Source organism: Delphinapterus leucas, chromosome 15, assembly GCF_059928025.1.
Source record: "Delphinapterus leucas isolate spDelLeu-1000000601 "Yukka" chromosome 15, BTC_Dleu_Yukka2, whole genome shotgun sequence".
Classification (NCBI taxonomy): domain Eukaryota; kingdom Metazoa; phylum Chordata; class Mammalia; order Artiodactyla; family Monodontidae; genus Delphinapterus; species Delphinapterus leucas.
In genome coordinates, this window is record NC_143143.1 from 66,547,339 (window position 1) to 66,574,211 (window position 26,873).

Consider the following 26,873-nt stretch of genomic DNA (forward strand, 5'->3'; position numbering starts at 1 on the left):
GCGCGGTGCGGCGGCGCTGGAGGTGAGTGCGGTGACGCCGTGGCCGGTCCCGGGCTTCGGGGCGGGGTAGAGTCGCAGATGCTGAGGTACGGAGAGGGGCTTAAGCTCGGGCGCCGCGGGCGGCGCTGTTCTGCCGGCCCCGGGGCCACTCCGTGCGCGGCGAAAATAACTTCCTGGGTCGCTCTTTCGGAAGTTACTTGGGAGGGGAGTTTGAGTCCCAGGGGGGCGGAGAGCCTGTCTTGCTGTCCCTCAGTGCTTTAGTTCTGAGCAGGGCCAGAGCCCGGTGCTCCTCACAGTTGTGACTTGGCCTTTCTTCCCACTGACGGAGCTTTAGGAGGAGCCAGAGCCTTGGAGTCAGTCTGGCTGGGGTTTGACCCCTGAGTGTACCCCTATTGCTGTGTAACCGTGGGCGAGCTCTGGTTGCCTCTCTGGTTCTCAGTTTCCTCCTCTGTAAAATGGGCGCATAGGGTTAATCTGAGGATTAAATGAGTTGGTGAATGCAAGGCGCTTAGTAAATGCACAGTGCGCGTTCGCTGATTTATTTCTTTTTAAGGGAAGTGGGAAATGAGTATGTGAAACCTCACTTTTTAAGTGGTGGCAGCAAATTCGGATTTAATAATTACATTTTGTAGGACATCTGCCCACCAGCTTCAGCCTACTGGCTGCCAGTTTTGACTGCTCTAGGAGATGGCTTATCTTTTCATAGGACAAAATTCTAACCCAGTTTTGAGCAGTTTGGGGGAATTTGTTGTAATGGGACGGGTCTGGGTATACAGCCCATGGCTGTAAGGCAGTAATTCCTGACACTGATTTTCTGTACCCCAGTCTGTTTCCTTTGAATTCTCAGGACAGAATTTTTTTTTTTTTTTTTTTTGTGGTACGCGGGCCTCTCACTATTGTGGCCTCTCCCGTTGCGGAGCACAGGCTCCGGACGCACAGGCTCAGCGGCCATGGCTCACGGGCCCAGCCGCTCCGCAGCATGTGGGATCTTCCTGGACCGGTGCACGAACCCGTGTCCCCTGTATCGGCAGGCGGACTCTCAACCACTGCGCCACCAGGGAAGCCCCAGGACAGAATTTTTGAGTCACTTCATTAGAAGCCAATGATCCCCTACCAACATCCTTGGAATCTGTTTCTTTAAATCTAAGAGAAGACTTAGTTTCTATTTGCTAAGTCTGGACAGCTATACATGTCTCAGGGGTTATTTATTTATTTTGAAATAGTGACTTTTTTTTCTAATAAACTTTTTATTTGAGAACTATTTTATTTATTATTAATTTATTTATTTTTATTTGGGGGGGCTGTGTTGAGGCTATGTGCGGGCTTTCTCTAGTTGCGGCGAGTGGGGGCTACTCTTCTTTGTGGTGCGCGGGCTTCTCATTGCGGTGGCTTCTCTTGTTGTGGAGCACGGGCTCTAGGCGCGCGGGCTTAGTTGCTCCGCGGCATGTGGGATCTTCCCGGACCAGGGCTCGAACCCATGTTCCCTGCGTTGGCAGGCGGATTCTTAACCTCTGCGCCACCGGGGAAGTCCCGAGAACAATTTTAGATTTACAGAATTATTGTGAAGATGCTGCAGTGAGTTCCCATATATCTCCCACACAGTTTTCCCTATTATTAACATTTTACATTAGTATAATACTTTTGTCACAATTAATGAACTGATATCAGTAAATTATTATTAACTAAAGTCCATGGGCTCTTCAGATTTGCTCAGTTTTCTCCTAATGTCCTTTTTCTGTTCCAGGATTCCACATTACATTTAGTCGTGTCTCCTTGGGCTTCTAGGACTGTGATAGTTCCTCAGACTTATCTCGTTTAGATAAACTTGACAGTTTTGAGTATTACTGGTCAGATACCTTGTAAAATGACCCTCAGCTGGGATTTGTCTGGTGTTTTTCTTATGATGAGATTGGAGTTATAGGTTTGGGGGAGGAAGACCACAGAGGTAAAGTGCCATTCTCATCATATCACATCAAGGGTATATACTTTCAATATAAGTTACCACAGTTGATGTTAACCCAGATCACTAGCTTGAGGTAGTCAAGTTCTTCCACTGTAAAGTTACTCCCCTTCCCCCACTTTTCCATATTGTACTCTTGGAAGGAAGTCATTATGCACAGCCCATTCTTAAGGAGTGTGGAATTATATGTCATACTTTAAGACAGATTATCTACATAAATTATTTGAAATTCTCCATGGGAAATTTGTGTATTTATTAAATCATTTATATCAGTATAGTCTTGGATATTTCTTTTCATACCTTGGGTTATAATCCAGTACTACTTAATTTATTTTGTTGTCCAAATTGTTCTGGCTTTGGCGATTGGGAGCTCTTTGAAGTGGCTTCTATATCCCTTTGACATACCCCGATCAATGTGTTTTGGGTTTTATGAACACTTTCTTACTTTCTGTTACAGGTTCATCTTGTGTATTTCCTGCTTCAGTCCTAGAGTTAACCGTTTCTCCCAGGAGCCCTGGTTCCTTTTATTGGAGAATGGTATCAGACACCAATATCTGGGTGCTAGGTGTGCTTACTGCTACTGGTATGCCCTGTTTCTGGGCTCTCTCAGCAAAAGAGCAAGAGATGTATGTGTGTAGACTAATCTCCCTCTTCTTCTCCTCTCCCTTTCTACATATATATATATATATATACACACACACACATTTATATATATAAATATGTAGCCTTCTGTATCTATATTAATCTAAATATGAGTTTACACTGATGTCTGCAACACTCTTCCATTTCACATGGATCATTCTAGCCTCCTCTGTCTTAACTGTAACCTTCTACTCCAACTGTAACAAACCTAGCTCCCACCATCTACCATCCATTTACTTAATTGTTCAATTCCAGTGTACATGTATAGTTGTTTTAGAATTGGTAACCTATATCCCATGTGGGAAACAACTTTATTAACTAGAGTACAGTGACATATACAGTTCCTTTTGCCTTTAGTCTTACAAACTCCATCCATTTCCAAAGTTACTGAGGTCAGCACCTGATTCCCCCTACCCCTTCAGTGAAATCGCTTCATCCATTTCTAATACATTTAGATTCAGAATGTCACATTCTGCATTCCATCCTGGATACCTAAATGATTTTTTTTTAATTCATGTACATTAAAGTTTACTCTTTGTGCTGTAAAGTTTGCTGGGTCTTAGTTGCAGCACGCAGGCTGTTCGTTGTGGTGTACAGGCTTCTCTAGTTGCAGGGCGCAGGCTTCTCCAGTTGTGGCGCGCAGACTTAGTTGCCTTGCGGCATGTGGGATCTTAGTTCCCCGACCAGGGATCGAACCCGTGTCCCCTGCATTGGAAGGCAGATTCTTAACCACTGGACCCCAGGGAAGTCCAGTTCTATGGGTTTTGACAAATGCGTAATGTCTTGTATTCACCATTACAGTATCATACAGAATAGTCTCACCTTCAGGTCTTATTTTTAATTTCTCTCTTTCAGATTTCATCTCAGAAATCTTGTTGGCCCTCTCTTCAAAATATATCTACAACCTGAGAATTTACCGCCTCTACTGCTACCTGGTGCAAGTGTATCTTTTTGACTATTATATGGTAGCCTCTTAACTGGTTTCCCTGTTTCCACTCTTGCCCCTCTACATTCTGTTCTCAACACAGCAGACACAGGGACCATTTAAAAATGAGTCAGATCATGTCGTTTCTTTGCTAAGAACCTTCCAGTGGCCCCCCTTTGACCCAGCGTTCTACTGATCCTACACAGCTGCTCACTCTACTCTCTTCTCCTTGGTCATAAAGTTCATTCCTGCCTCAGGACCTTATCCTTTGCTGTTTCTTCACCTTGGGGTACCTAATAGGAATTGAATTGACTTGTTCTTTCACTTTTTTCTTGCCTCTGCTGAAATGACACCTTCTCAGAGAGGCCTTTCCTTGACTACCTCATATAAAATAGCACCCCTTATCTCCCTATTTATATTTCTGATAATACTGCTGCCATTACATATCTATATGTGTGTGTTTGAGTGCCTCCGATTGGATGAAAACTCCATGGCAGGACCTAGAATGATGCTCGGTAAATATGTGTCCAGTGAATGAATGCTTCAGACCACTGGTATCTGGCATTCACAGATGAGCCTCAAGGGGTCTGATAACCTTATGAAATTATTTGCCATGTTTGATAATAAATGGCTCTGTACTTTTTATGAAATTCTGGTGGGGGTATGAGTTTCCCCCCATGTGTAAAAACCTTTGCTCTTAAGCAAGTCTGGAGCATCACAGGGTTAGAGACCTAGCGGGATGTTCAGCGTTGCCCTGACTCACTGGTAGAGCCTAAGCAAACACCGTGCCTCTCTGCTCCCCCTCCTCCTTGTTAAATGAGGCTGTTGGTTGGGGCATCTGCTCTTACTTTAAAGGTGGGAAACAACCATAGGTTTCATCAGTTACCAAATATCTGAGTCAGGCCCTGGAAGAAACTCAAGATGGACCCTGGGTCCCTGCTGTCCAGGAGCTTATAGTGGAGCAAGTAAAAACATTAGACTGTGTAGTATTTCTCAAACAATAAGAAATACATTTTGAATTTTGACCCAGAACATCCTTGCTTGGATGCAGATGGATATAACTAGTTAAAAAAAAAAAAAAAGCTTCAGGACACAATACTCACCCTTACTGATATGATATTTTCTATTGTCATTTACTTAATTAGTTAAAGTACTGGTTAATAAAATTAAAGAGGAAAAAATGTCAGCTGCAGCCCCCTTAATGGTTTCCATGGCTCACAAATTGGCCACAGCCTGCAGTTTGAAAACCATTGACCACCAGCTAAGTTTCAGTTGTACCCACCAGCCAGTTTGAATCCTAACTTTGCCACTTCTCAGCCAAGTAATCCCAGGGTAGGCCATGTAACCTCTCCCAAGCCTTGGTTTCCTCATCCTCATTAGTAATACCCACCTCCCAGAGTGGTTGTGAAATGAATGAGATGCTGACTGTAAAGTGCTGTGCACATCTGGCAAATGATTTGCTTACCGCTACTGCTGTGACAGTGTCGGGGGTGGGGTGGGAGGAGCAAAGCCTGTCAAGGAGTCTGAGGGATAAGAGCCTCCTTGTTGGGAGCTGAAGGATGAGTAGGACTCTTGTGACTTCTGTATTCAGGAAAGGAAAACCCAGAAATCCTGGCAGGCAGACTGGGAAGTAAAGCATAGGGGTACAGAGAAAATTAGGAGTTCTAAAGCAGACACAAGATGTATAGAGCATTTTATGTTTTCCAGAACTTTATTACAACCACCCTCTGGTTGTACCTGTGCTGTCCAATGTGGGAGTCCTCTAGCCGCATGCAACTATTTATAAATAAAGTAAAATGAAAATGAAAAATTCAGTTCCTTAAGCCTCATTTAAGTGCTTAATAGCCACATGGGGCTGGTGACTACCATATTGGAGAACAGAAGTATAGAACATTTCCATCATTGCAGAAAGTTCTCTTGGGCAGCATTTCATTAGACCCTATAAAAGCCTTGTGAGAGGAGTAGATAGGCATGGATTTTTCTTTCAGATTGTATTCAGTTTTGTCAATGATATTCCCCCCACAGTTAAAACTTACGAGCCCTTCACTTTAACAGCAACTATTTACATTTTCTTATGGCCTCTTTTGATCTTTAGCCAGTGAAATCATAGTTTATACATGGCTGCAGTCAGTGTTTATGTAATTATTTTCTTTTTTCATTTAATATAATTTTGCAAAGATTTTCTGCTGACCTGATACACCACATATGTACTTGCCATTTTAGCCAACAGGGGCTATCCCGTGATGTATCATAATTGGGTTAACTGCTTCTTTATTGTTGGACACTTTAGTTCCTTCCTGCTTTTCAGTATTATGAATAGCACTGCCATGAACTTTTTTGTACCTGAAGCCTTTTTCTTCTTTTGAATTGTTTCCTTACTGTAGATTCTAGGAAGTGAGTTATTCAGTCAAAGGATATAATCACTTTTATGGCTCTTGTTATATTGCCTAATTGCCATTAAAAAAAAAAAGCCTAAATGCATTATAGCTTTGAATAGATATTATTGTTGTCGTTTGGCTCCTGAGAACATCAAGTCTGTAGGAGGTCAAGAGATTGGCCCAAAGTGTAGCTAATTGCTGATAGAAGCAGGGTTTGTGCCCCCCCACCACTCTTGGCCCCATGTTTTTATTGTACTACAGATATTCTTAACAATGTTGCTGTGAGTAACACTATATAAATCTAAGTATTGATAAGCCCACTAGGCTTGTTACAGCCTTAAACGTAAAGTTTAGGGCCAAGGGCATTTTAAAAAAGTGTATATTTATGAGGTGCAACTGTGAAGAAATGAGAGAACTTTTTTATACCTTGCTATTCACATGGTGTAAGGATATAGTGTCTTGTCTGGGCTGTACGTTTCCTCCAGTAAAGCTGTTCTTGCAACAGCCTTGGAATTCACTTCAGGGCCAGTTTCTGAGCCACCCCAAACAATCTGCCTAGGGTCTGAGCGTCATAACCTTGTATTTGACCAAAAATGGTATTCCTGGGCTTGAGGCTCCACCTGATTCACCACACTTGGATCCAGATGATGTTGGGTTCCTTCCAGAAATCAAATCCTTCCTGGGAGGATGAAGATCTGCCAGCTCTGAGGATTTTGGGGGGGGAAAAAAAAGTGAGCCTCAGGCTTTGAAAGCCATTCACAAAGGAGACAGAAGTGGTGGGAAACAGTGGCCACCTTGTCAGCTCGGGCACATCACCTTTCTAAGTGACTAGGTTGAAAGGCAGACAAATACGCATTTGCACAAACCCCAGTCTGTTCACTTGGAAGGTTGTTTCTGTCATCCTTTAGTGACTCCTCCTTCATGTTGGAAAAATGTTGCAAAGCAGTGAAGCCGCAGAGCCAAAGTGAAGGAAGGTTTTAGGATAGTCTCTTAACCCAGAGCCATCCATAGGAATATAATGCAGGCCGTGTGTGTAATTTAAAATTTTCTAGTAGCCACATTTAGAAAGTAAAAAGAAACAGGTACAATTTGTGTGTGTGCGTGGTAAAATATCCATAACATAAAATTTACCATTTTAACCATTTTTAAGTGTACAGTGTGTGTAACCATCACCACTGTTTCCAGAACTTTTTCATTATTCCAGACTGAAACTCTGTACTCTTTAAACAATGACTCCCTATTGCCCCTCCTCCAGCCCCAGTAACCTATATTCTAATTTCTGTCTCTACGAATTTACCAATTCTAGGTACCTAATGAGTGGGATCATACAATACTTGTCCTTTTCTGTCAGGTTTATTTCATTTAGCATGTTTTCAAGGTTCATCCATGTAGCATGTATCAGAATTTCATTCATTTTAGTAGCTGAATGTCCTTTGTCCTTTGTCAATACCACATTTTGTTTATCCATTCATCTGTTGATAGACTCTTGGTTGTTTCCATCTTCTGGCTATTGTGAATAGTGTAGCTGTGAACATTGGTGTACAAGTATCTGAGTCCATGCTTTCAGTTCTGTTGGGTATATACCTAGGGGTGGAATTGCTGGATCATATGGTAATTCTATGTTTAACTTTTTTAGAAATTGCCACACTGTTTTCCAGTATGTCTTTTCACTCTCTTGATAGTGCCCTTTGATGCACAAAAGTTTTTAATTCTGACGAAGTCCAATTTATTTTTTCTTTTGTTGCCTGTGGTTTGGTGTCACATCTAAGAAGTCATTGCCAAATTCAATGTCGTGAAGACTCCTCCTATGTTTTCTTCTATAAGTTTAATAGTTTTAGCTCTTAAGTTTAGTTCTTTGATCCATTTTGAGTTAATTTTTGTATACGGTGTAAGATAAGGGTTCAGTTCATTCTTTTGCATGTGGATATCCAATTTTCCCAGCACTATTTCTTGACAAGACTATCCTTCCCCATTGGATGGTCTTGGCACCCTTGTTCAGAAATCAGTTGACTATATATGTGAGGATTTACTTCTGGGCTCTTCATTCTGTTCCACTGGCCTAGATCCTTATGCCAGTATCACACTGTTTTGATTATTGTAGCTTTATACTAAGTTTTGAAATCAGAAAATGAATCCTCCAGCTTAGTTCTTTTTCAGCATCCGATGAAATTAATAATTTATTTAACCCAGTATATTATTTCAACATGCAGTTAGTATAAAACACTGTTAATGAGATATTTTATTGATATGTTCTTTTTTAAAAATTAATTTATTTTTATTTTTATTTATTTTTGGCTGCATTGGGTCTTTGTTGCCACGCACGGGCTTTCTGTATTTGCGGCGAGCAGGGGCTACTCTTCATTGCAGTGCACAGGCTTCTCATTGCGGTGGCTTCTCTTTTTGCGGAGCATGGGCTCTAGGCGTGTGGGCTTCAGTAGTTGTGGCATGCGGGCTCTAGAGTGCAGGCTCAGTAGTTGTGGCACACGGGCTTAGTTGCTCCATGGCATGTGGGATCTTCCCGGTCCAGGGCTCGAATCCGTTCCCCTGCATTGGCAGGCGGATTCTTAACCACTGCGCCACCAGGGAAGCCCTATTGATACATTCTTATGTTTATACTACCTTCTAAATTGAGTGTGGACCTAACTGAACAGCCATCTCAGTTTGGACTAGCTGTGTTTCAACTCTCCATAGCCACATGTGGCTCAGGGCCACCATATTGGACAGCTCAGATTTAGTGGAAAGTTGCTTTGTGGCACAGATCCCTGAAAACACAAAGGGCTTTGGAGTCAGGTGGGCCTGGTTCCCAAGTAAGTTTTCCCCTTTCTCACTGGGGTGGGCCAAAGGAAGCCACTCGTGGGTGCTGTGGTAGAGGGGGAGCAGTTCAGTCCTACCAGGGTAGGAGGAGGGCAGTAAGAAAGACACGCTGGGGAGGGGGGGGCACGAGCTCAGCCTTGGAGGTAGAGTAGGGGCTTCGCCAAGCAGTCGTAATGGGAAAGGGCATTCTTGGCAGAGTGTGCCACTTGGGTAGAGGCCCAGGATTTGAAAGAGCTCAGTGCTCTTGGAGAATTACAGGCAGGTCTTTCAGCTCGACCAGGGTATTAGGAGTGGGAGACTCTGGTGAAGTGAGAGACTAGAGAGGTGGGTTGAGACCGGACCTGCCACCACTGCCCCTGTCGTCCATGCCCTGAGCATCTCTTATTTGGGTTACTGGTAGTAGCTCCCTCACTGGTCTCCCTATGTCCACTCTGCACGCCCCCACACCCTGTTTAAAATGTAAATCAGGGAATTCCCTGGTGGTCCAGTGGTCAGGACTCTGCTTCCACTGCCAGGGGCCCAGGTTCAGTCCCTGGTTGGGGAACTAAGATCCCACAAGCCATGTGGTGTGGCCAAAAGAAAAAAGTGTAAATCAGATTATGTCACCTTTCTGCCCAAAACCCTTCTGTGGCTTTACATTTTGCTCAATCAAATCAGAAGTGTTAGGGTCCTACAAGGTCAGTCGCCACTCCTTCTGATTTCACCTTCTTCTACTCTCCGTCCTGTACGCCCCTCTGACCGTTTTGGACTCATATCCCTGCCCTGAGGACTCTACACTTGCTTTTCTCTCTGCCTGGAATATGCTTCCCTGAGATTCTCCACTGGCTCAGTCTCATACTTCCTATCTCTGTCACTTCATTCCTGTCTCTTCTTCAGAGAGGCCCGTCCTGTCACCCTATACAAAGTAAAATGATGCCCTTCTGAAGCTTTTTTCAAAACAGTTATCACTAGATGGCATGTCCCATCTGGATGTGTTCTTTGTCCGCCTCTGCCCCGAGAGAGCAGGGATTTGTCTGTTTTACTCTTCAGTGCTTGGTGTTCAATAAGTATTTGTTGAATGAATGACTGGATGTATAAATGAACAAATAAATAAAACCTGAAACAGAGCAGGCCTTCAGCAAATGTATGTTGATTTGAGATTTTTGTTGAAATGTTTGCATTTATTTATTTATCTCCTGTAACTTCATTTTTGGAAAAATTTCAAACATACAAAAAAGTTGAAAGAATGGTCCAGTGACTCTCCATGTTAACATTTCATCGCAGTTGCTTTATATATTCTTGCATGTATGTGGGTGTGTTGGTGGAAGTGAAACCATTTAAACGTCAGTTGTAGAAACATGACATTAACTCTTTGCATTTAGAAGTTGGCTCTGGAGAGTGGTGAATCGGAGGGGACCTCAGGCAGCAGGCAGCTGGGGCCATGGCCTCCGACCTGGACTTCTCCCCTCCCGAGGTGCCTGAACCCACATTCCTGGAGAACCTGCTGCGATATGGACTCTTCCTGGGGGCCATCTTCCAGCTCATCTGTGTACTGGCCATCATTGTACCCATTCCCAAGTCCCACGAGGCGGTGAGTCCTTCCCTGTGAGCCTCCACTCCTCAGACTGGGTTCTAGGTACTGAAAATAGATATCACAGCAATGAAGGCTAGCAGGGATTACGCGGGGCTTTATTGATTTAGACTGTCCCTAAATTCCCACCTGGTGGCATTGGGCCATATGGTTCATACCTTATTTGTTCACATGTGCGTTAAGCAGATTTTTATTTAGCACATACTTACTGTGTGTCAGACTCTGCTGAAAGATGTGGTGTGTGCCCTCAAGGAACTTCTAGTCTTTGGGCAAAGGGCAGATATGAAACAAATACACATGTTTCCCTGAGAAGTACAGAGTACTGTGAGGGTGTATAACAAGGGGGAAGGACCTAATCTTACACTGGGGCAGGGGCTGGGTTGTCCCCCCTCCCCCAAGGAGTGTAAGGACCTGAGGAATGAAGGAATGGTCTAGGAACTGAATGCAGGTGACTGTGGCCAGAGCACAGAAAGGACACGATGAGAACAGCCAGAGGAGTGGCGGGTCCCCAGGGGTTTTAAGGAAGAGAGTGACACGATCAGATTGGCTTTCTTGTTGTTTTGACTCTTGTTCTATAGGTCTCTGTATTCTGTAGCTCTGTACCCTCCTTCCACCACCCCACTCCCAATTTTCTCACGACCTTGGTTTGCTGGAGAAAGCAGGTCATTGTCATGTGCCACATCCACATCCAGGATTTGGCTGATTGCTTCTCTGTGGTGTCATTTGACGTGTTTCCTTGTTCCCCATATCTCCTATCAACAAGAAATTCAGTTTAGAGGCTTGATTCGATTCAGATCAAGTTATTTAGTGAGAGCACCTCATAGCTAGTGCTGTGTACTTCTTATTCCGTGTCATCAATCAGCACTTGGTGTCTGGTTGTCACACAGAGATTCTAAGATATCTGTGGGTTCAGGTGATAATAGCTGATCCCTCTGTTATAAAATCTTCATTTTATAACTGTCACCTAAATGGTTTTAGCATCCACTGATCATTGCTTAGATCCATTATTTCCTTCGGCCTTTATTAGCTGGAATTCTTCAATGAAGAAGACCTTTTCCTCATCCCTATATGGTTACTCTGAAATGCTGTTCATAGTAAAAAGCAGGATAAATGCTTGGTTCTTTCCCTTTATTAGTGTTCAGAATAGTGAGTTTGGGCTCTTGTATTTCCTTCGGCCTTTATTAGCTGGAATTCTTCAATGAAGAAGACCTTTTCCTCATCCCTATATGGTTACTCTGAAATGCTGTTCATAGTAAAAAGCAGGATAAATGCTTGGTTCTTTCCCTTTATTAGTGTTCAGAATAGTGAGTTTGGGCTCTTGCAACCTCCAACCTTGACCAATGAAGCTTTGATTTTCAGTGGGAACCCCATCAAGTTGTATGAAATATTGTCTACCAAGGAAACCCATTAGAGACTCATTGCCTAGGGTTTTATTGGGGACAGGTCACATAAGCACCCTCTGCCTAGCACAAACCAAAATTCAAGACTTCCAGCAAGAAAGCAGGTATTCAGCATAAACCATATTGTTTCCAGAAACAGGTTAGGCATAGTGAGCCATTCTTTTTTTTTTAGATTTTTTTTTGTTTTTTTGATGTGGACCATTTTTAAAGTCTTTATTGAATTTGTTACAGTTTTGCTTCTGTTTTATGTTTTGGTTTTTTGGCCACAAGGCATGTGGGATCTTAGCTCCCTGACCAGGGATCGAACCCATACCCCTTGCATTGGAAGGCGAAGTCTTAACCACTGGACTGCCAGGGAAGTCCCATAGTGAACCATTCTTACCAGTTCTGGGAATTGTGGGAACCACCCAAAATCCAGTTTCCCAGATGCCAGCCAAAGACCACCCTTGCAAGCTGGTTTTTCTACGGATAGCCATTTTCTTTTCTTTCTTTCTTTTTTTTTTTAATGTAAACTCTATTCTGCACATCTACAGCATACTTATTATAGTTTTCAAATAATTATGTGTTTTTTTCTCTACGAACAGTAAGACTCAGAGTGAAATTTATGATTTTTTTGTGGTTCTTTTTGGGCCCCAAAATATGTCCCATAATTCAGAGTACTATGTTTAGTAAAGTCTTTTCTTCACATAAGTATACTCCCACCATCACATACATTAATTTGCCTCAATTTGTTTTTAATTTTTAGAGGTTTTTCCTTTTGATTTAATTTAAATATTATATAAAACTTTTATATACATTTCCCAAAGTTAAAACTACATAACAGGATAGCGTCACAGAAGTTTCCTTTAATCTCAATATCTTCCACCCTTTTCCCTTTCTCCCTTGATAGGCAACCATTTTTATTTTGATTTATCCCTCCTTTGTTTCTTTTTGAAGAAGTACGCAAATGGATATGTGTGCCTGATATTTATTTATTCATTTATTTTCTCCCTTTGATGCACAAAAGATAGCATCCTACTAAACACAGTTTTACATGTTTCTGTTTTTACTTAACGATATACAGTATATTCTAAAGATACCTATCTTGGAGATGACTATGGCCCAGAGATCCTGCTGGTGTAACTGGGAGGAACCCTGGCAAAGGGGCAAGCTTGGGGTGGGGATGGGGAAGGAGTATGCTGGGTTCAGTTTTGAACAGGTGCCTTTAAGATGTCCAGGTGATTCTGTCAAGTAGGTAGTTGCATCTGCCGGTCTGTATCAGGAGGAGGGTCTGTGCTGAGTGTTGATCAACATTTGAGAGTCAATAAGATGTAATTAAAGCCATGAGAGAGGATGAGGTCTCTTAAAAGGGAATGTGGAATAAGATGGGGAGAGCCTTGAGGAGCTCCAGCATTCAGGGAACCAGCAGGGAGGAACAGCCAGCAAAGGTGGGGAAAACCTTGGTGAACACAGGCACGTGGGCTCTGGATTGTTCTGTTCATCTACATTTCTTATTTTGGGGTTTTGAGAAGGAGGTCGTGATTGGAGTTTTTCTGCCCACAATTGTATCACACTCTAAAGACGTAATCCTTGTGCCCTGTGGCTCTGTCCTCACAGATGCAGCGTGCTGCTGGGCATTATAAATAACAAACATTTTTATCGTCATTGGCCACTGATGAAGCCTGCCAGGAGTCCCGAGGGAGGGAGGTGGTGAATGTTCTTGTTTTACAGGCAGAGATGTAGTCAGAGGTGTGTGGCCTTACGGAGAGCCACAGCTCACCTCCTGTTGTATTCTTAACCCTTTTGAGGCTAGCCGTAGAGGCCCAGGTCCATTTATCAAACTTTCAGAAAAAGGGGTGCCCTTTACTGATCTCTGAGGATTTTAGTGACATCTTAGGTCAAGGTCTTTCAAGGCAGGGGGTTGACAAAGGGCTCCACAGTATGCTTCACCCCCGCCCCCCCAGCCAACCCTGCCGTTTAGACATTTAGAGGTTAATTTTGGACAACAACCTCATCTTTTATAATTTTTTTATTATTACTTTTTTATTGAAGTATAGTTGATGTACAATATTATGTAAGTTACAGGGGTACAACATAGTGATTCATAGTGTTTAGAGGTTATACTCCATTTATAGTTATTATAAAATATTGGCTATATTCCCTGTGTTGTACAATATATTCTTGTAGCTTATTTATTTTATACATAATAGTTTGTACTTCTTAATCCGCTATCCCTAACTTGCCCCTCCCTTCTTCCCTCTTCCTACTGGTAACTGCTAGTTTGTTCTCTATATCTGTGGGTCTGCTTCTTTTCTGTTATATTCACTAGTTTGTTTTATTTTTTAGATTCCATATATAAGTGATATCATATAGTATTTGTCTTTCTCTGTCTGACGTATTTCATTTAGCGAAATACCCTCCAGGTCTGTGCATGTTGTTGTGAATGGCAAAATTTCATTCTTTCTCATGGCTGAGTAGTATTCCATCATATATATTTTATATACCACATCTTTATCCATTCATCTATTGATGGACAGTTAGGTTGCTTCCATATGTTGGCAATTGTAAATAATACTGCTATGAACACTGGGGTGCATGTATCTTTTCAAATTAATGTTTTGTTTTGTTTTTTGGATATATACCCAGGAGTGGCATTGCTGGGTTGTATGGTAGTTCTGTTTTCATTTTCTTGAGAAAACCTCCATACTGTTTTCCACAGTGGCCAATTTACATTTCCACGAAGAGTGTATAAGTGTTCCCATTTTTCCACATCCTTGCCAACATTTGTCATTTGTGTCCTTTTTTTTTCTTCTTTGTGTGTGTGTTCTTTTTGATGATAGCCATTCTGACAGGTGTGAGGTGATATCTCATTATAGTTTTTTTTTTTTTTTGCGGTATGCGGGCCTCTCACTGTTTTTGGCCTCTCCCGTTGCGGAGCACAGGCTCTGGACACGCAGGCTCAGCGGCCATGGCTTACGGGCCCAGCCGCTCCGCGGCATGTGGGATCTTCCCGGACCCGGGCACAAACCCGTGTCCCCTGCATCGGCAGGCGGACTCTCAACCACTGCGCCACCAGGGAAGCCCCTCATTGCGGTTTTGATTTGCATTTCTGTGATTAGTGATGTTGAGCATCTTTTCACGTGTCTGTTAGCCATCTGCATGTCCTCTTTGGAAAAACGTGCCCATTTTTTAATCGGGTTCTTTATTTTGTTGATGTTGAGTTGTATGAGCTGTTTATATATTTTGGATATTAACCCCTTATTGGTTATATCATTTGCAAATATTTTCTCCCATTCAGTAGGTTGTCTTTTCATTTTGTTGATGGTTTCCTTTGCTGTGCAAAAGCTTTTAAGTTTAATTAGGTCTCATTTGTTTATTTTTGCTTTTATTTCCTTTGCTTTAGGAGACAGATGTAAAAAAATATTGCTATAATTTATGTCAAAGAATGTTCTGTGTTTTCCTCTAGAAGTTTTATGGTTTCCAATGTTACATTTAAGTCTTTCAGCCATTTTTAGTTTATTTTTGTATATGGAGTTAGAGAATGCTCTAATTTCATTCTTTTACATGTAGCTGCCCAGTTTTCCCAGCAGCATTTATTGAAGAAATTGTTTTGTCTCCTGTATATATTCTTGCCTCCTTTGTTGTAAATTAATTGACCATAAGAGTGTGGGTTTATTTCTAGGCTGTCTGTTCTGTTCCATTGATATATGTGGCTCTTTTTGTGCCATTACCATACTGTGTTTTGTTGGGGTTTTTTTTGCGGTATGCGGGCCTCTCACTGCTGTGGCCTCTCCCGTTGTGGAGCACAGGCTCTGGACGCGCAGGCTCAGTGGCCATGGCTCACGGGCCTAGCCGCTCCGCGGCATGTGGGATCTTCCTGGGCCGGGGCACGAACCTGTGTCCCCTGCATCAACAGGCAGACTCTCAACCACTGTGCCACCAGGGAAGCCCCCATACTGTTTTGATTACTGCAATTTTGTAGTATAATCTGAAGTCAGGGAGTGTGATTCCTCCAGCTCTGTTTTTTTTTTCTCAAGATTGTTTTGGCTATTTGGGGTCTTTTGTGTTGCCATGCAAGTTTTAAAATTATTTGTTCTAGTTCTGTGAAAAATGCCCCTGGTAGTTTGATTTCATTGATTCTGTAGATTGCCTTGGGTAATATGATCATTTTAACAGTATTAATTCTTCCAATCCAAGAGCATGGGATATCTTTCCATCAGTTTGAGTCATCGTCCATATCTTTTATCAGTGTCTTATAGTTTTCCAAGTACAGGTCTTTTACCTCCTTAGGTAGGTTTATTCTTAGATACTTTATTCTTTTTGATGTGATGGGAAATGGGATAACAATCCTTAATTTCTCTTTCTGATAGTTCATTGTTAGTGTATAGAAATACAACAGATTTCTGTGTATTAATTTTATATTCTGCAACTTTATCAGATTCATTGATGAGCTCTAGCAGTTTTCTGGTGGTGTCTTTAGGATGTTTCTATCTATAGTATCATGTCATCTGCAAACAGTGACAGTTTTACTTCTTCTTTTCCAATGTGGATTCCTTTTATTTCTTTTTCTAGTCTGATTGCTGTGGCTAGGACTTCCAATACTGTGTTGGATAAAAGTGGCGAGAGTGGGCATCCGTGTCTTGTTCCTGATCTTGGAGGAAATGCTTTCAGCTTTTCACCGTTGAGTATGACATTAGCTGTGGGTTTGTCATATATGGCCTTTATGAGGTTGAGTTATGTTCCCTCTGTGCCCACTTTCTGGAGAGTTTTTTGTCATATATGGATGTTGAATTTTGTCAGAAGCTTTCTCTGCATCTATGGAGATGCTCATATGGCTTTTCTCCTTCAGTTTGTTAATATGGGTTTTATCACATGGATTGACTTGCAGATATTGAAAAGTCCTTGCATCCCTGGGATGAATCCCACTTGATCATGGTGTAGGATGCTTTTAATGTGCTGTTGGATTCAGTTTGCTAATGTTTTGTTGAGGATTTTTGCATCTATATTCATCAGTGATATTGGCCTGTAATTTTCTTTATTTGTGATATCTTTGTCTGGTTTTGGTATCAACAACCTCATCTTTTAAAATATAAGTGTGGTACAGACTATCTCATTTTCATTTATCTTGAAGTTTAGAGGAGTAAGGCTCACACAAGTGAATTGTCTTTGTAACTGAGGGTTACTGTATTACATTTTTTTGTTTTTGTTTCTGTTTTTGTTTGTTAGTTTTTCAATGGATCAGTAGCAAAAAATATAGTACCATTAATTTAACTTTTTATTGATGCACCATGCCAGCAAATGGTCCTCAATTATTCAGGGATTCTACTGCCAGCTTTCCTCTGCATGCCCCCTTTTCTTACTCCCCGAACTATTAAATAAATGGAAAGGAAAAACAGTATTCTGTGTGTATAAGCAGTCTTACAAAGAGAGGGTGAGTGCTAAGACTGTGCTTAGAGGTTGTGCTTAGTAGCAAGCTGGGATTCGGAATTTGGATGGGGAGGGAAAAAGAAAGGGATTTTAACTTGGGGCTGGGGAGCTCTTATGGCAGAGGGGGACAGCTGTGGGGACTCTAGGCAGCCTTAGGGCAGGAGGGAGGTCCCTGAAAGTGGAAGGTGGCAAGGAGGTGGGAGAAGGTGGACCCAGAGAACAATCTTGCTCTCTGTCACTTCACTTAGGGCAAAATCACCCCTCTTGCTTAGCCTATAGAAGCAAGGTTTATTAGTGGCTTTTTGGGTCAGAAGATAATATTTTTGGCTCCAGATGATGGGAAAGGCTTTGAAAAGCAAAAGAATGTCTTTCCTGTTGTTCTAGTGAGCTGATTTTTTGCAACTAGTTTATGACTTCAGTATTTCAATACTTAGCAGATTATTTGAAAGCTCTTTTGGGGGTAATCAGGGAGGAAAAAAAGGAACACATAGAAATGCTTCCCACCCCACCCCCTTTCTTTTCCATAGTAGGAGCAAGAACTAATTCATAAAATTAAAACCAAAGTCCCTAGAATCCTAAGCCAAATGAGAACATTTTCTCATTGACACCTCATTAAACTAAAACTGGAGAAAAACATTTGTTTGAGCCTGATTGAGGCCTGGGTCACACTTAATCCAAGCATTTTCCTGTAGGCTAGGTTCTAAAATATAAGAAGGTAGATCCTTGTACTGTTTCTGTCTATTCCAGGATGCAGCTGTGTTTCATCTCTCATGCCCAGTCTGATTGTTTGTATGGTGGCCATGGTGGAAAGGATTCTGGGGCTGCTTCTAGGCTCCAGAGTAAAGAAATTATTCATTGATGTCTGCCTTGAGCAAGGGACTGGGGAGTGGTAGCGTGAATTGCCTGTCCTTGGGCTGGTGCATGTTTCTCTATCTGGCTGCACCCACCTGGGGAATTTTCAAAGGCCTGGGCTGTACCTATAGAGATTCTGATTCAGTTGTTCTCTGAAGCCTTGGATCAGTGTTTTCTTAAAGTGCCCAGGTGATTCTGTTATATAGCCACTGTTCTGGTCCTTAGACCGTTTCCCTGAAGCACAAACCAATTTGGGGAGGACAGGAGGTGTTCAGTTCTACGTGTGTTAAGTTTGTAATAATAACATGACATCCAAATGGGAAAGAAAGAGCCAGTGAGAATTTGGGGAGGGAGACCTGGGAATTATTTTAACCAACATAGTATTATTTCTTGAAACCCTGAGAATGAGTTGCTAAGCTTTTCAAGGGAAATGAAGATTCAAGGAAGGCCTGAACTTGGGGCATGCCCAACCTTGAGGTAGTTTCTGTGCAATGTAGAGGTACTGAAAAGATGTGGGTGCTCTCCCAGAGCAGGGATGCAATTGGGCCTCTGGAAGGAGTGGGCACCAGGGGCCCCATCACTCACCGTCTGCATCCCCTCTGCCTCCCCTTCTGTTCATCTCCTGTCTCTTACTTCTCTTGCCCTGCTTCCTCTGCTCACTGTCCCTGGGGTAAGATGAAACATGGCCACTAACAGCTCCCAAAGTTTACATCTTTCAGCTGCAGCATCTGGAGGCTGCCTTTCTGCTTGGTCCCAGTTCCAAATTCCCTAGAGAAGGAACTGTAGCTGACCCAGCTTGGGACTGCTCTGGCCAGTGTGAGGGAGGGGAGCATCCTGTGGTGTGACCTCTAGGGGTGGAGGGGAAGGTCATTTCCCAAAGGAAGAGGAGTGCTGTGCAGACAAAGCTGGGGGTCTCCATTCCTTTAGCTCTCTTGGAGATGGGCAGACTAGTGGGCAGAGGGCTAGGAGACTGCTCTTCTTCAAAGTTTGGTTTCAGGAGAACTAAATTCTTACTAGGGAGTTCCCAGATCCCTAGGGCATCCCTAGGGCATCCCTAGATAAAGACTGCAGAAGTCTGTGAGCTCCCTGCAGTTGTGTGCAAAAATGTGATGTTTTCATGCTTAGGCATATTTTCTGGGAGGATAGTCCATTGCTTTTCTCAAAGTGGAGAGCAGCAATTTTAATGAGGTGGGAGCCAAATTCCAGGAGTGAAAGAGTAGGTAGTGAGGAAGTAGAGGTTGGGAGCCCTTCTGCCCCTTCCCCACAGCCTGCCTGAGCTTCCTCCCAAGCCTCTTTTGTACCTTTTTCTGCCCAGAATGTTGATCCAGTCAATGCTAAGCAAGCAGGTGTTGACTTTTAGTGCAGTGACTCATGTAGCAGGTAGTATTAGTTCATCGGGCAATTAGTCGTTCCTAGTAGTTTAAATGCTGACTATTCTCATGTCTTCCTATGTTTATTTCACATCTGCCCAGCCAGATGCCAGCCCCTGGGCAGGAACCTTCACTTCCACCCTGCCGTCTTTGCGTGATTGCCTCAGTCTCTTCTGTTGAAAGCTCAGAAACTGGGTTCCATCAGTTTCCTTAGAAAGAGACTGTTTTGGCTCTTAGAACCGGGAATTTCAAGGCACACCTGGGTTCAGAAGGTCACAAGGTCTTCAGGGCTCTGTCTCTCCATCTCCTGGCTCTCTAGGAGTGTTGGGTTCATTCTGAGGCCCTTGCCACGTGTCAGGAGGATACAGCAGCCCCAGTCTGTGTCCTTATCGCTCATGATTTACAAGCAAGGGAAGCCATTTCTCTGCCTATGCTCACTTTCCAGATCTCATGGAAAGCCTCTGCTTGGCTCTGGCTTGGCCACATGTCTGTACTTTGCCCCATAGGTGGGAAGGGGCATTGGGTCCATTTCCGGCCAGACCACATTATACTGGCCACTCCTGTGGTCACAGTGACTCGGAGTCCCCCAGAACCACATGGGACAGGGAAAGGGCATGGCCCCGATGGAGAGTGGGTGCTGGGCAGACAAAGACAGCTGATGCCCAGCACTGTGATCCGGCAGAGGAGAGCTCACCAGAATTGGTGGCAGGAGTGGTGGCTTTCTATGTGATGCCCACATAGACTTCACTGTCAACCAGAAAGCCCTGCAGTGTTTGGAGCCCTGAAAGGGATGGAGCCTTCCCGGGGGCAGCGGGGCAGTGGCCTAGATGTTCAGGGGGTCTTGATTTTAAACTAGACCCCCGATTGCCAGCGAAGGCTGCCGTAGTAAATAATTAACTTGGGCAGGTGCACACCCATTCTCAACACCTCAGGAGACAGTCTTGCAGAACCAGCTTTGCAGTTCTGCCCTGTTTTTTTTTTCTAAGCTTGGGAGGCGTTTACAGTCGAATTGGGCGGCAGGGTGTTTTTTGCTTAACAAGCAGTTCTTGAGAGACTGCTGTGCGGTGGGCAGGGCAAAGGTCTAAACATGGTCTCGAGATGTGTACCGGCTCATGGGAGAGACGGCGGAATACACACGGAGCCGCAGACCAGCCGGTGGGCAGGGCCTGCGGTAGTGCTGAATCGTGTCTGGAATGAGCTCCCCGGGCTGTTCTCTCTAATCACAGTTCTCCTCGCCTGCCAAGCGCATCCTGGACTCTGTCTCCGTTCGCCTTGTGGAGCCCACATGGACGGCCTCCCCCGCTTGGTTTCAGCTAGTCCTGTCCTCCTCTCAAGGCCAGTGCTAGTCCCAGCCCCGCAAGGTGTCCCAGCCCCCACCCTGCCCACGGCCTCGGGCAAGAGCGTGCAGCAGGACGAGCCAGAGCTTCAGCACTGGGCGCCTTCCCCTCCCTGAGCCCATGTCCCAAGCTGGAATAGGAGGGCTTTCATGCCCAACCCACGTCATTCTTGAGGATCAAGTGAGGCAAGGTGCGTGAGGCTACCTGAGCATAGCACAGTGGTCTTCTTTCCCTGGACCATTTTAGAGGAAAGAAGAGTTTCAGTCTGTGTAGAATGACATTTTGTCCTGATTTATCGGACTAAATACACACTGAACTGTATAGTGGAAATCATAAAATTCTGTGTGCTTTCCCTGCTGGAGGAGATTTGATGCATTGTGGCACATATTCGATTATTTGAATCTGATGAATAGCAGCAGTTTTCTGGCCTTGTAAGTGGCTGTGGAGCTGCTTCATTATTGATGAGGCCTGTGTCACAGAGAACACCTCCGCAGACCCAGGAACCACCTGGTGGGCTGGGGAGTGGGGGGTGGTTTCTTTTACTCCCCAAAGTGAGCTTGCTGAGGGAACTGAAAATTTGCTTCAGAGGAAGCGCGATTGAAAGGTGGGGCCGCAGTGTTCAGGGTCTGCCGTCTGCCTGGCTTGTACCAGCAGCGTGCATTTGAAGAGAAATTAAGTCAGCCATTTATTGAGTCATTCTTACCAGCTAAGAATTAGGAGCTACACCTCTGTGTGGCTAGGACCTCAGCGTCCGAATCACGTGTGTAACTGCTGCCTTTGCTTCCCTGTCCCTTGGGGGGAAGGCGGATGTGCCCCACTGGGTTAGTTGGGATGTCTTGGCGAACCTCAGCTTCCTTGCCTGTAAAATGGGGCTCACGGAGATGGGCTTATCAGGGTGATGGGAGGCTGAGCAGCTGCTGTTTGTGAAGCGCCCACGTGGTGCAGATCATGTAGTGTGCGTCCTTTTCTTCATTACCCTGCACTGCCCGGCACAGAGGCTGCATGCACTGGGCACAGATAGATTGGTGACAGGTGCTGAGCACCTGTGCAGAGCATGAAAGAGAACAGAGCATCTGGGAGATACTGGCTGGCCAGTAGCCCAGAAATGACAGGGTGGGCTGCATGAGAGGGCATGCCCGGGGACAGGGCCAAGGCTGCAGTGGAATAGCTCTGGAGGCCACTCGAGGGTTCTTGGAATCTGATTTATACAAATAGGGACACCTGGAGGTTCTTGGTATCTGTCTTATACCAAGAGGGAACCAGCAACACGTTTAAAGGAGAAAACAGACTGGTCAGGACGGTTGTCTTAGAAGAATAGGCTCTGAAAGCAGTGTGGTGGGTGGTGAGGAAAACCTTGGGAGGGGGAGGCAGGAGACTGGGGGCTCTGAACCGGCTCAGTAGTGTGTGTCCAGAGGGGGACCGGGCAGAGTTGAGAGCCGCATGGAAAGCAGAGTGGACCGGCCACGGGGACAGATCGGATGTGGAGGCACACAGGGAATGGCGAGAACTCAGAGATGGCTTGGCGGTGTCTAGCTTGGGTAACTGGGTGGGTGACGATGCCAGAAACTGAGCTGGGGGAGAGAGGAGGAGGTCTGGGTTGAGGAGGAGACAGATAATGTGCTCAGATGACTCAGTGACTGTACTCTGTCCACGCGCCCACAGAGAGCTGCTCTCAACTGTAGGAGCAAAGCCTGACTCGAGGAGTGCTAACCCACTTCCCTGACTCCTGCCACAAGCAAGGGGGTTCTGAATGACCCATCGGCAGGATCCGGAACAAACTGTTATTGTCATTCCACAGTCACCTGTGCTTCTAGGTGCTGCTAACTAGGGAGAAAGTAGATGTCACAGTTAACTCTAATTCTTGGTTGCCATCAGCGCCGAGGTCCCTAGGAAACCCGGGAGAGGCTATACCATACAGCCACTGAGAGCTTAGGTTCATCCTGGCCCTGCCGCTTGCCAGCTGAGACCTTAGGCAGGTCACATAACCTCTCTGAGTGTCTCTTCTTTCGTCTATCAAATGGGGCTCGTTATGGCCCTTTGTGAGGCAAAAATAAGATATATCCAGGCCCCAGAACACAGGGCCTGGCATGTTGTAAATAATACTAGCAGCTGTTGTGGCTGTTATTATTAGTATTCTTATTGGTGGCTATATCTAGCCATGCTTTAGGATATGAATATTGGGTTTAAAATCTGCTGTGTCCTCTCTACTTATGGGAAAAGTGAGGCTTAGTCTAAAGTGTTACATCTTCATGATGATGAACAGCAGTGAAGTTCCCATGCTTATGGGAGATCTTGTGTTTTCTTTCATTTCATTCATTCATTCAGGAACAATTGAAGCTGTCCAAGGACTAGTAGGGGATACCATCATGAGCACATATAGCTTAGTGCTAAATGAGTGGCATTGTAAGGTTCCTGGGTGCCTGGGGCGTAGGGGTGGAGGAGGGGATGCACCTGCTGGAGGAAGAGGAGCAGAGGAGGAAGGCTAGACAGTGAGTAGCAGCCCTTGGGCTGGGCCAAACCATGGGGAAAGGTTTACTGGGTGGCCAAGGAAAGGAGGGTGCTCCTCTTGTTTAGGGGTGAGCAGCAGAAGCCCTGGGGCCTGGCCCAGTGTGAGGGGTGGAGGAGAGCTCAGGGGAGGCTGGAGAGGTGGTCTCTTTAAGCTGCCATCCCAGAAGCAGGACATGAGACTGTGGGTGATGGAAGCCACTGGAAGGTGTAAGGTGGGGGGATCTGCATTTTAGAAAAATTCTTTTGGCAGGTGCACAAGGCATGGCATAGAGAGAGCAGGGAGGCTGGTTGGCAGTGGGGGAACTGAAGTAGGGCCTTTGATGCTCAAGAGAGTGGCCAGGTCAAGGTGGATGAGGTCTAAGCAGCAGGACTTGGTGACTGATTGGATGGAGGGGAGGAGGGGGAGGGTGGGGTTGCCAGGACCCTGGTTGCTATGACCATGGGTGGGGAGGAGGGCCAGGCCAGATGGAGATGGGGCCATGCACCTACACCTGAGTTGTAGGTGCCTGGGAGGTGCCACTTCCAGTCATCTGACAGACGGCTGGGTCAGGAGAGAGGTCTGGGAGGTGACAGAAAGGATGAGGTGAATGAGAGAAGGTCTGTGGCGTAAGGGAAGTAAGGGAAGCACTGGGGACACAGCTGCGCGTCCTCATCTCTGGATTCTGAACTGGCCCCACTGAAACCAGAGGAGGCGCCCAGCTTGAGCTCAGAGGGGGGCTCCATCCCTGGAGATCCTGGTGGGCCTCGGCAAGTTCCCTGTGCATAAACGCTTTGCCTAATCAGGCCCTGTTTGCCCAGGGCATGCAGGGACTGACTGGTTTCCACTGGCCGCACAGGTACTGCGCTGGGGATGGTTTCCAGCTCCCAAAGTCTGCAAAGGCATTGTGCCCTGTGGGGTTTGCCTTAAACAGTAGCCTTCCTGCTGGGCTCTGCAGCCATCAGCCTGTGCACTTGTCACACTGGCTCCTCTGAGGCTTTGTTTTGTCTGTTTGTTTTTCTAATGGGCTAACTTTTTACTTCTCTTTCTTTCTTTTTTTTTTTTGCCAAGTTACAAAAACAGTATCAGCACAAGGGGACAGGCTGGGGAAGTCCAGAGCGCAATCAGAGACCTGGCCAGGGGAGGGGCCGGTCCCCTGGTTATCTTGGGAAGATCCCCCATGGGTGCCTGGGACTGGGCTGGGCCTTTACACCTGGTGTCTCAGCTGGCAGGCGGGCAAGGTGGAGAGCAGACAATGATGGCCGATAAGAGGGAGCTGACAGACCTTTGGACTGGGCCTTAGGTAGGGACCGCCCCGCCACAGCCATGGTCCTGCCTCTTCTGTCTGACGGAGACTCGAGGCTGGGGCCAGGGGCTGACGGTGAGCAGGGAAGGACAGAGAGTAAGGCAAGCTGGCAGCTCGGAGCTGGCCAATTAAGCACGAAGAAATACTTTTCTAGAAACAGCGTGCTCCCTCCTCGTATTCTTAGTGTGCTATTTGTTTTCCCATTTTTAATAAAAGAACACAAGTACCGAAAACATTTCCTTACTGTTAGTGCTGGGGACAGCGGGGGTGGGGGTCAGGGCACCTGAATAAAGGGGCAGCCACTGCTCAGCCCGTTTCTTCCATGAGGGGGTTCGGGACCAGTGTCACTGGATGTTTAAAGTTTTCAAGGAAAGCAAGGACTCCAGATCGAATGGGAAATCTCCCAGTTGGCTCAGATTCTTAAAAATAAACACTGCAGGCCAAGTGAAGTCTGCCTGTGGGCCGGACGAGGCCTATGGACTGTGGCTCGTGTTCTCTGGGCTTGATGGGACTCTGTTAACATCCTGCCTGGCCGTGGTACGGTGTGATTTATCACCCAGGGAGGAGGGGACACCCGACGGGACTGAGGCCACTCCAGAGTCTCCTGTGACATGAGCCTGTGAGGCTGTGACAGGCCGAGTCCCTTCCCCAGAATCCACTTTCTTTATCAGCTCAGTGAAGGCCAGGGCTGGCTCTGTGGTTTTGAACCTTTTTTCAGCAGCAGAACCTTTGTTTAAACCAAATCTTACAGGGAACAAATCACAATGTACATGACAGATAAAAACCAGGGCTGTCCCAGATGTAGGGAGGGTCTGGAGTTCTGCCCTGAGGCTGCCCTCTCCCCTTTCCCACAGGGCACCTCTGCCAGGCGCCGCAGGACTCTGTGTGGTGGCCGCCCGGGCCACGCTTTCCACCCTTCCCTGCCCCAGCATCTGTGCTTGAATGGGCGGAGGAGAGTAGCAGGGCCAGCAGGAGAGCAAGCCACAGTAGGTCTGCCCACAGCCGGCTCCCCGCCCGCATTCTGCCCAGTCCCTGCCCACCCTGGCCCGCCAGCCGCAGGGTGCATTTGCACTTACTGGGGGCTTTCCATGCATTTTTGCCTCCTCACAGCAGCCCTCCAAGTTGCGCACCACTGTTTCCATATCACAGGTGGGTAAGCCAAGACTTAGAAAGGGGAAGGGTGTTGCCCACAAGGTCACTTGACTGGAACTGGGGGAGCCTCGATTCCTCCAGGACTGTGAGACTCCAAAGGCTGCCTCCTCCCCTCGGGCCTCCTCCCTTATCCTTCACCTGCTCCCCGGGGACAGTCCCAAAACATGTGGATCCTGGGGCCTGGCAGTGACGGTTTCCATCCCTTGTGTCTCTGCGGCACGCTTCTGTTTGCAAAGTCCCCTCAGACATGATCTCATTTTGCTGGTGTCAGGCTTGATTTGTCTAAGCAGGACTCTCCTTTCTGTCACCACACAGGAGGCAGAACCATCTGAGCCCCGAAGTGCGGAGGTGACGAGGAAGCCCAAGGCCACTGCTCCTTCTGCAAACAAGAGACCCAAGAAGGAGGCCAAGAAGAAGCGGTAGAAGAGGCGGCCTGTGGAGCCCAGTGGGCGGGCAAGGGCCTTGGGGGCAGCCCTCCTGGGGCTCAACGTTCTGTTCCCTCACTTTATCCCGGGCTCAGGGTCTGAGGTGGCTGGGACGCCCTCTGACCACAGAGATCTGGACAGTCACGATAGTTCCCAGGGCCCGGTGGGCAGACCACCACTTCCTCTTTCTTCTGCTTCCATGATGGTTTAGGGCCAAGGGGACTAAAACACCCTGTGAGCAGAGACTGTCTTGGAAGTCTCTTCAGAAGTTGGGTCAGCACAGAGTTGCATTTTCCTACTGAATCCTCGTGTCCCGCCTTTAGTCACCCACGTTGTAGATTTACACTGCATTTTCGAGTCATTATCTGATGCTGACAAGCCCCGCCCATCTCCCGTTATCTGTGCCCCCGCAGATCAGATCTGCTGATCAGTCACCTTTGTCTCTGCTTGTGCAGATGGAGCTGGGCCGGGCCTCCCCTGTTTGTCTAGGTCAAGGCGCCAACGCCACTGCAGTGCTAGGGGTCCCACTAGTGCAACAGCCAGGCCTGAAAGATGCCTGGAGTGAGAGCCAGTGGAAGACCCAGCCAGGGTGATGCCCCATCCTCCTCCAGCACATGGAAGGGATTTGGCTGAATGAGCGTGTTTTCTTGGGCCCAGACTTCCTGAGCATCTGAAAAGGGGGAGGGCTTGTCAATCTCAGACCACCCTCTTTTCAGCCCATCATAGCAGATTCAATGTGTACCTTTTGGCTTCTGTCTGTGCCCCCTCCCACACCCCTAGTTCTTTCAGGCCCTGACCGGTGAGGAAAAGTCATTTGGGGAAGTAAACGTTAATAAACGGCCCCACACGCT

The 26,873-nt window shown here is 45.9% G+C and overlaps 1 protein-coding gene across 4 annotated transcripts; it reads left to right on the plus strand.

Moving 5' to 3' along the window:
- On the plus strand, nt 1-26,873 carry MANBAL (mannosidase beta like). Of its 4 annotated transcripts, none has more exons than XM_089896844.1 (4): nt 47-86; nt 3,458-3,567; nt 10,081-10,289; nt 25,913-26,873. In XM_089896844.1, the coding sequence occupies exons 3-4, from the start codon at nt 10,140-10,142 to the stop codon at nt 26,018-26,020; spliced, it is 258 nt and encodes an 85-aa protein (XP_089752970.1). In that variant the 5' UTR covers nt 47-86; nt 3,458-3,567; nt 10,081-10,139; the 3' UTR covers nt 26,021-26,873. The 4 variants fall into 4 exon arrangements, with proteins under 4 accessions (XP_089752971.1, XP_022448171.1, XP_089752970.1 ...); XM_089896843.1 differs by having other exon boundaries at nt 3,458-3,539; XM_089896845.1 differs by lacking the exons at nt 47-86; nt 3,458-3,567 and adding an exon at nt 1-22.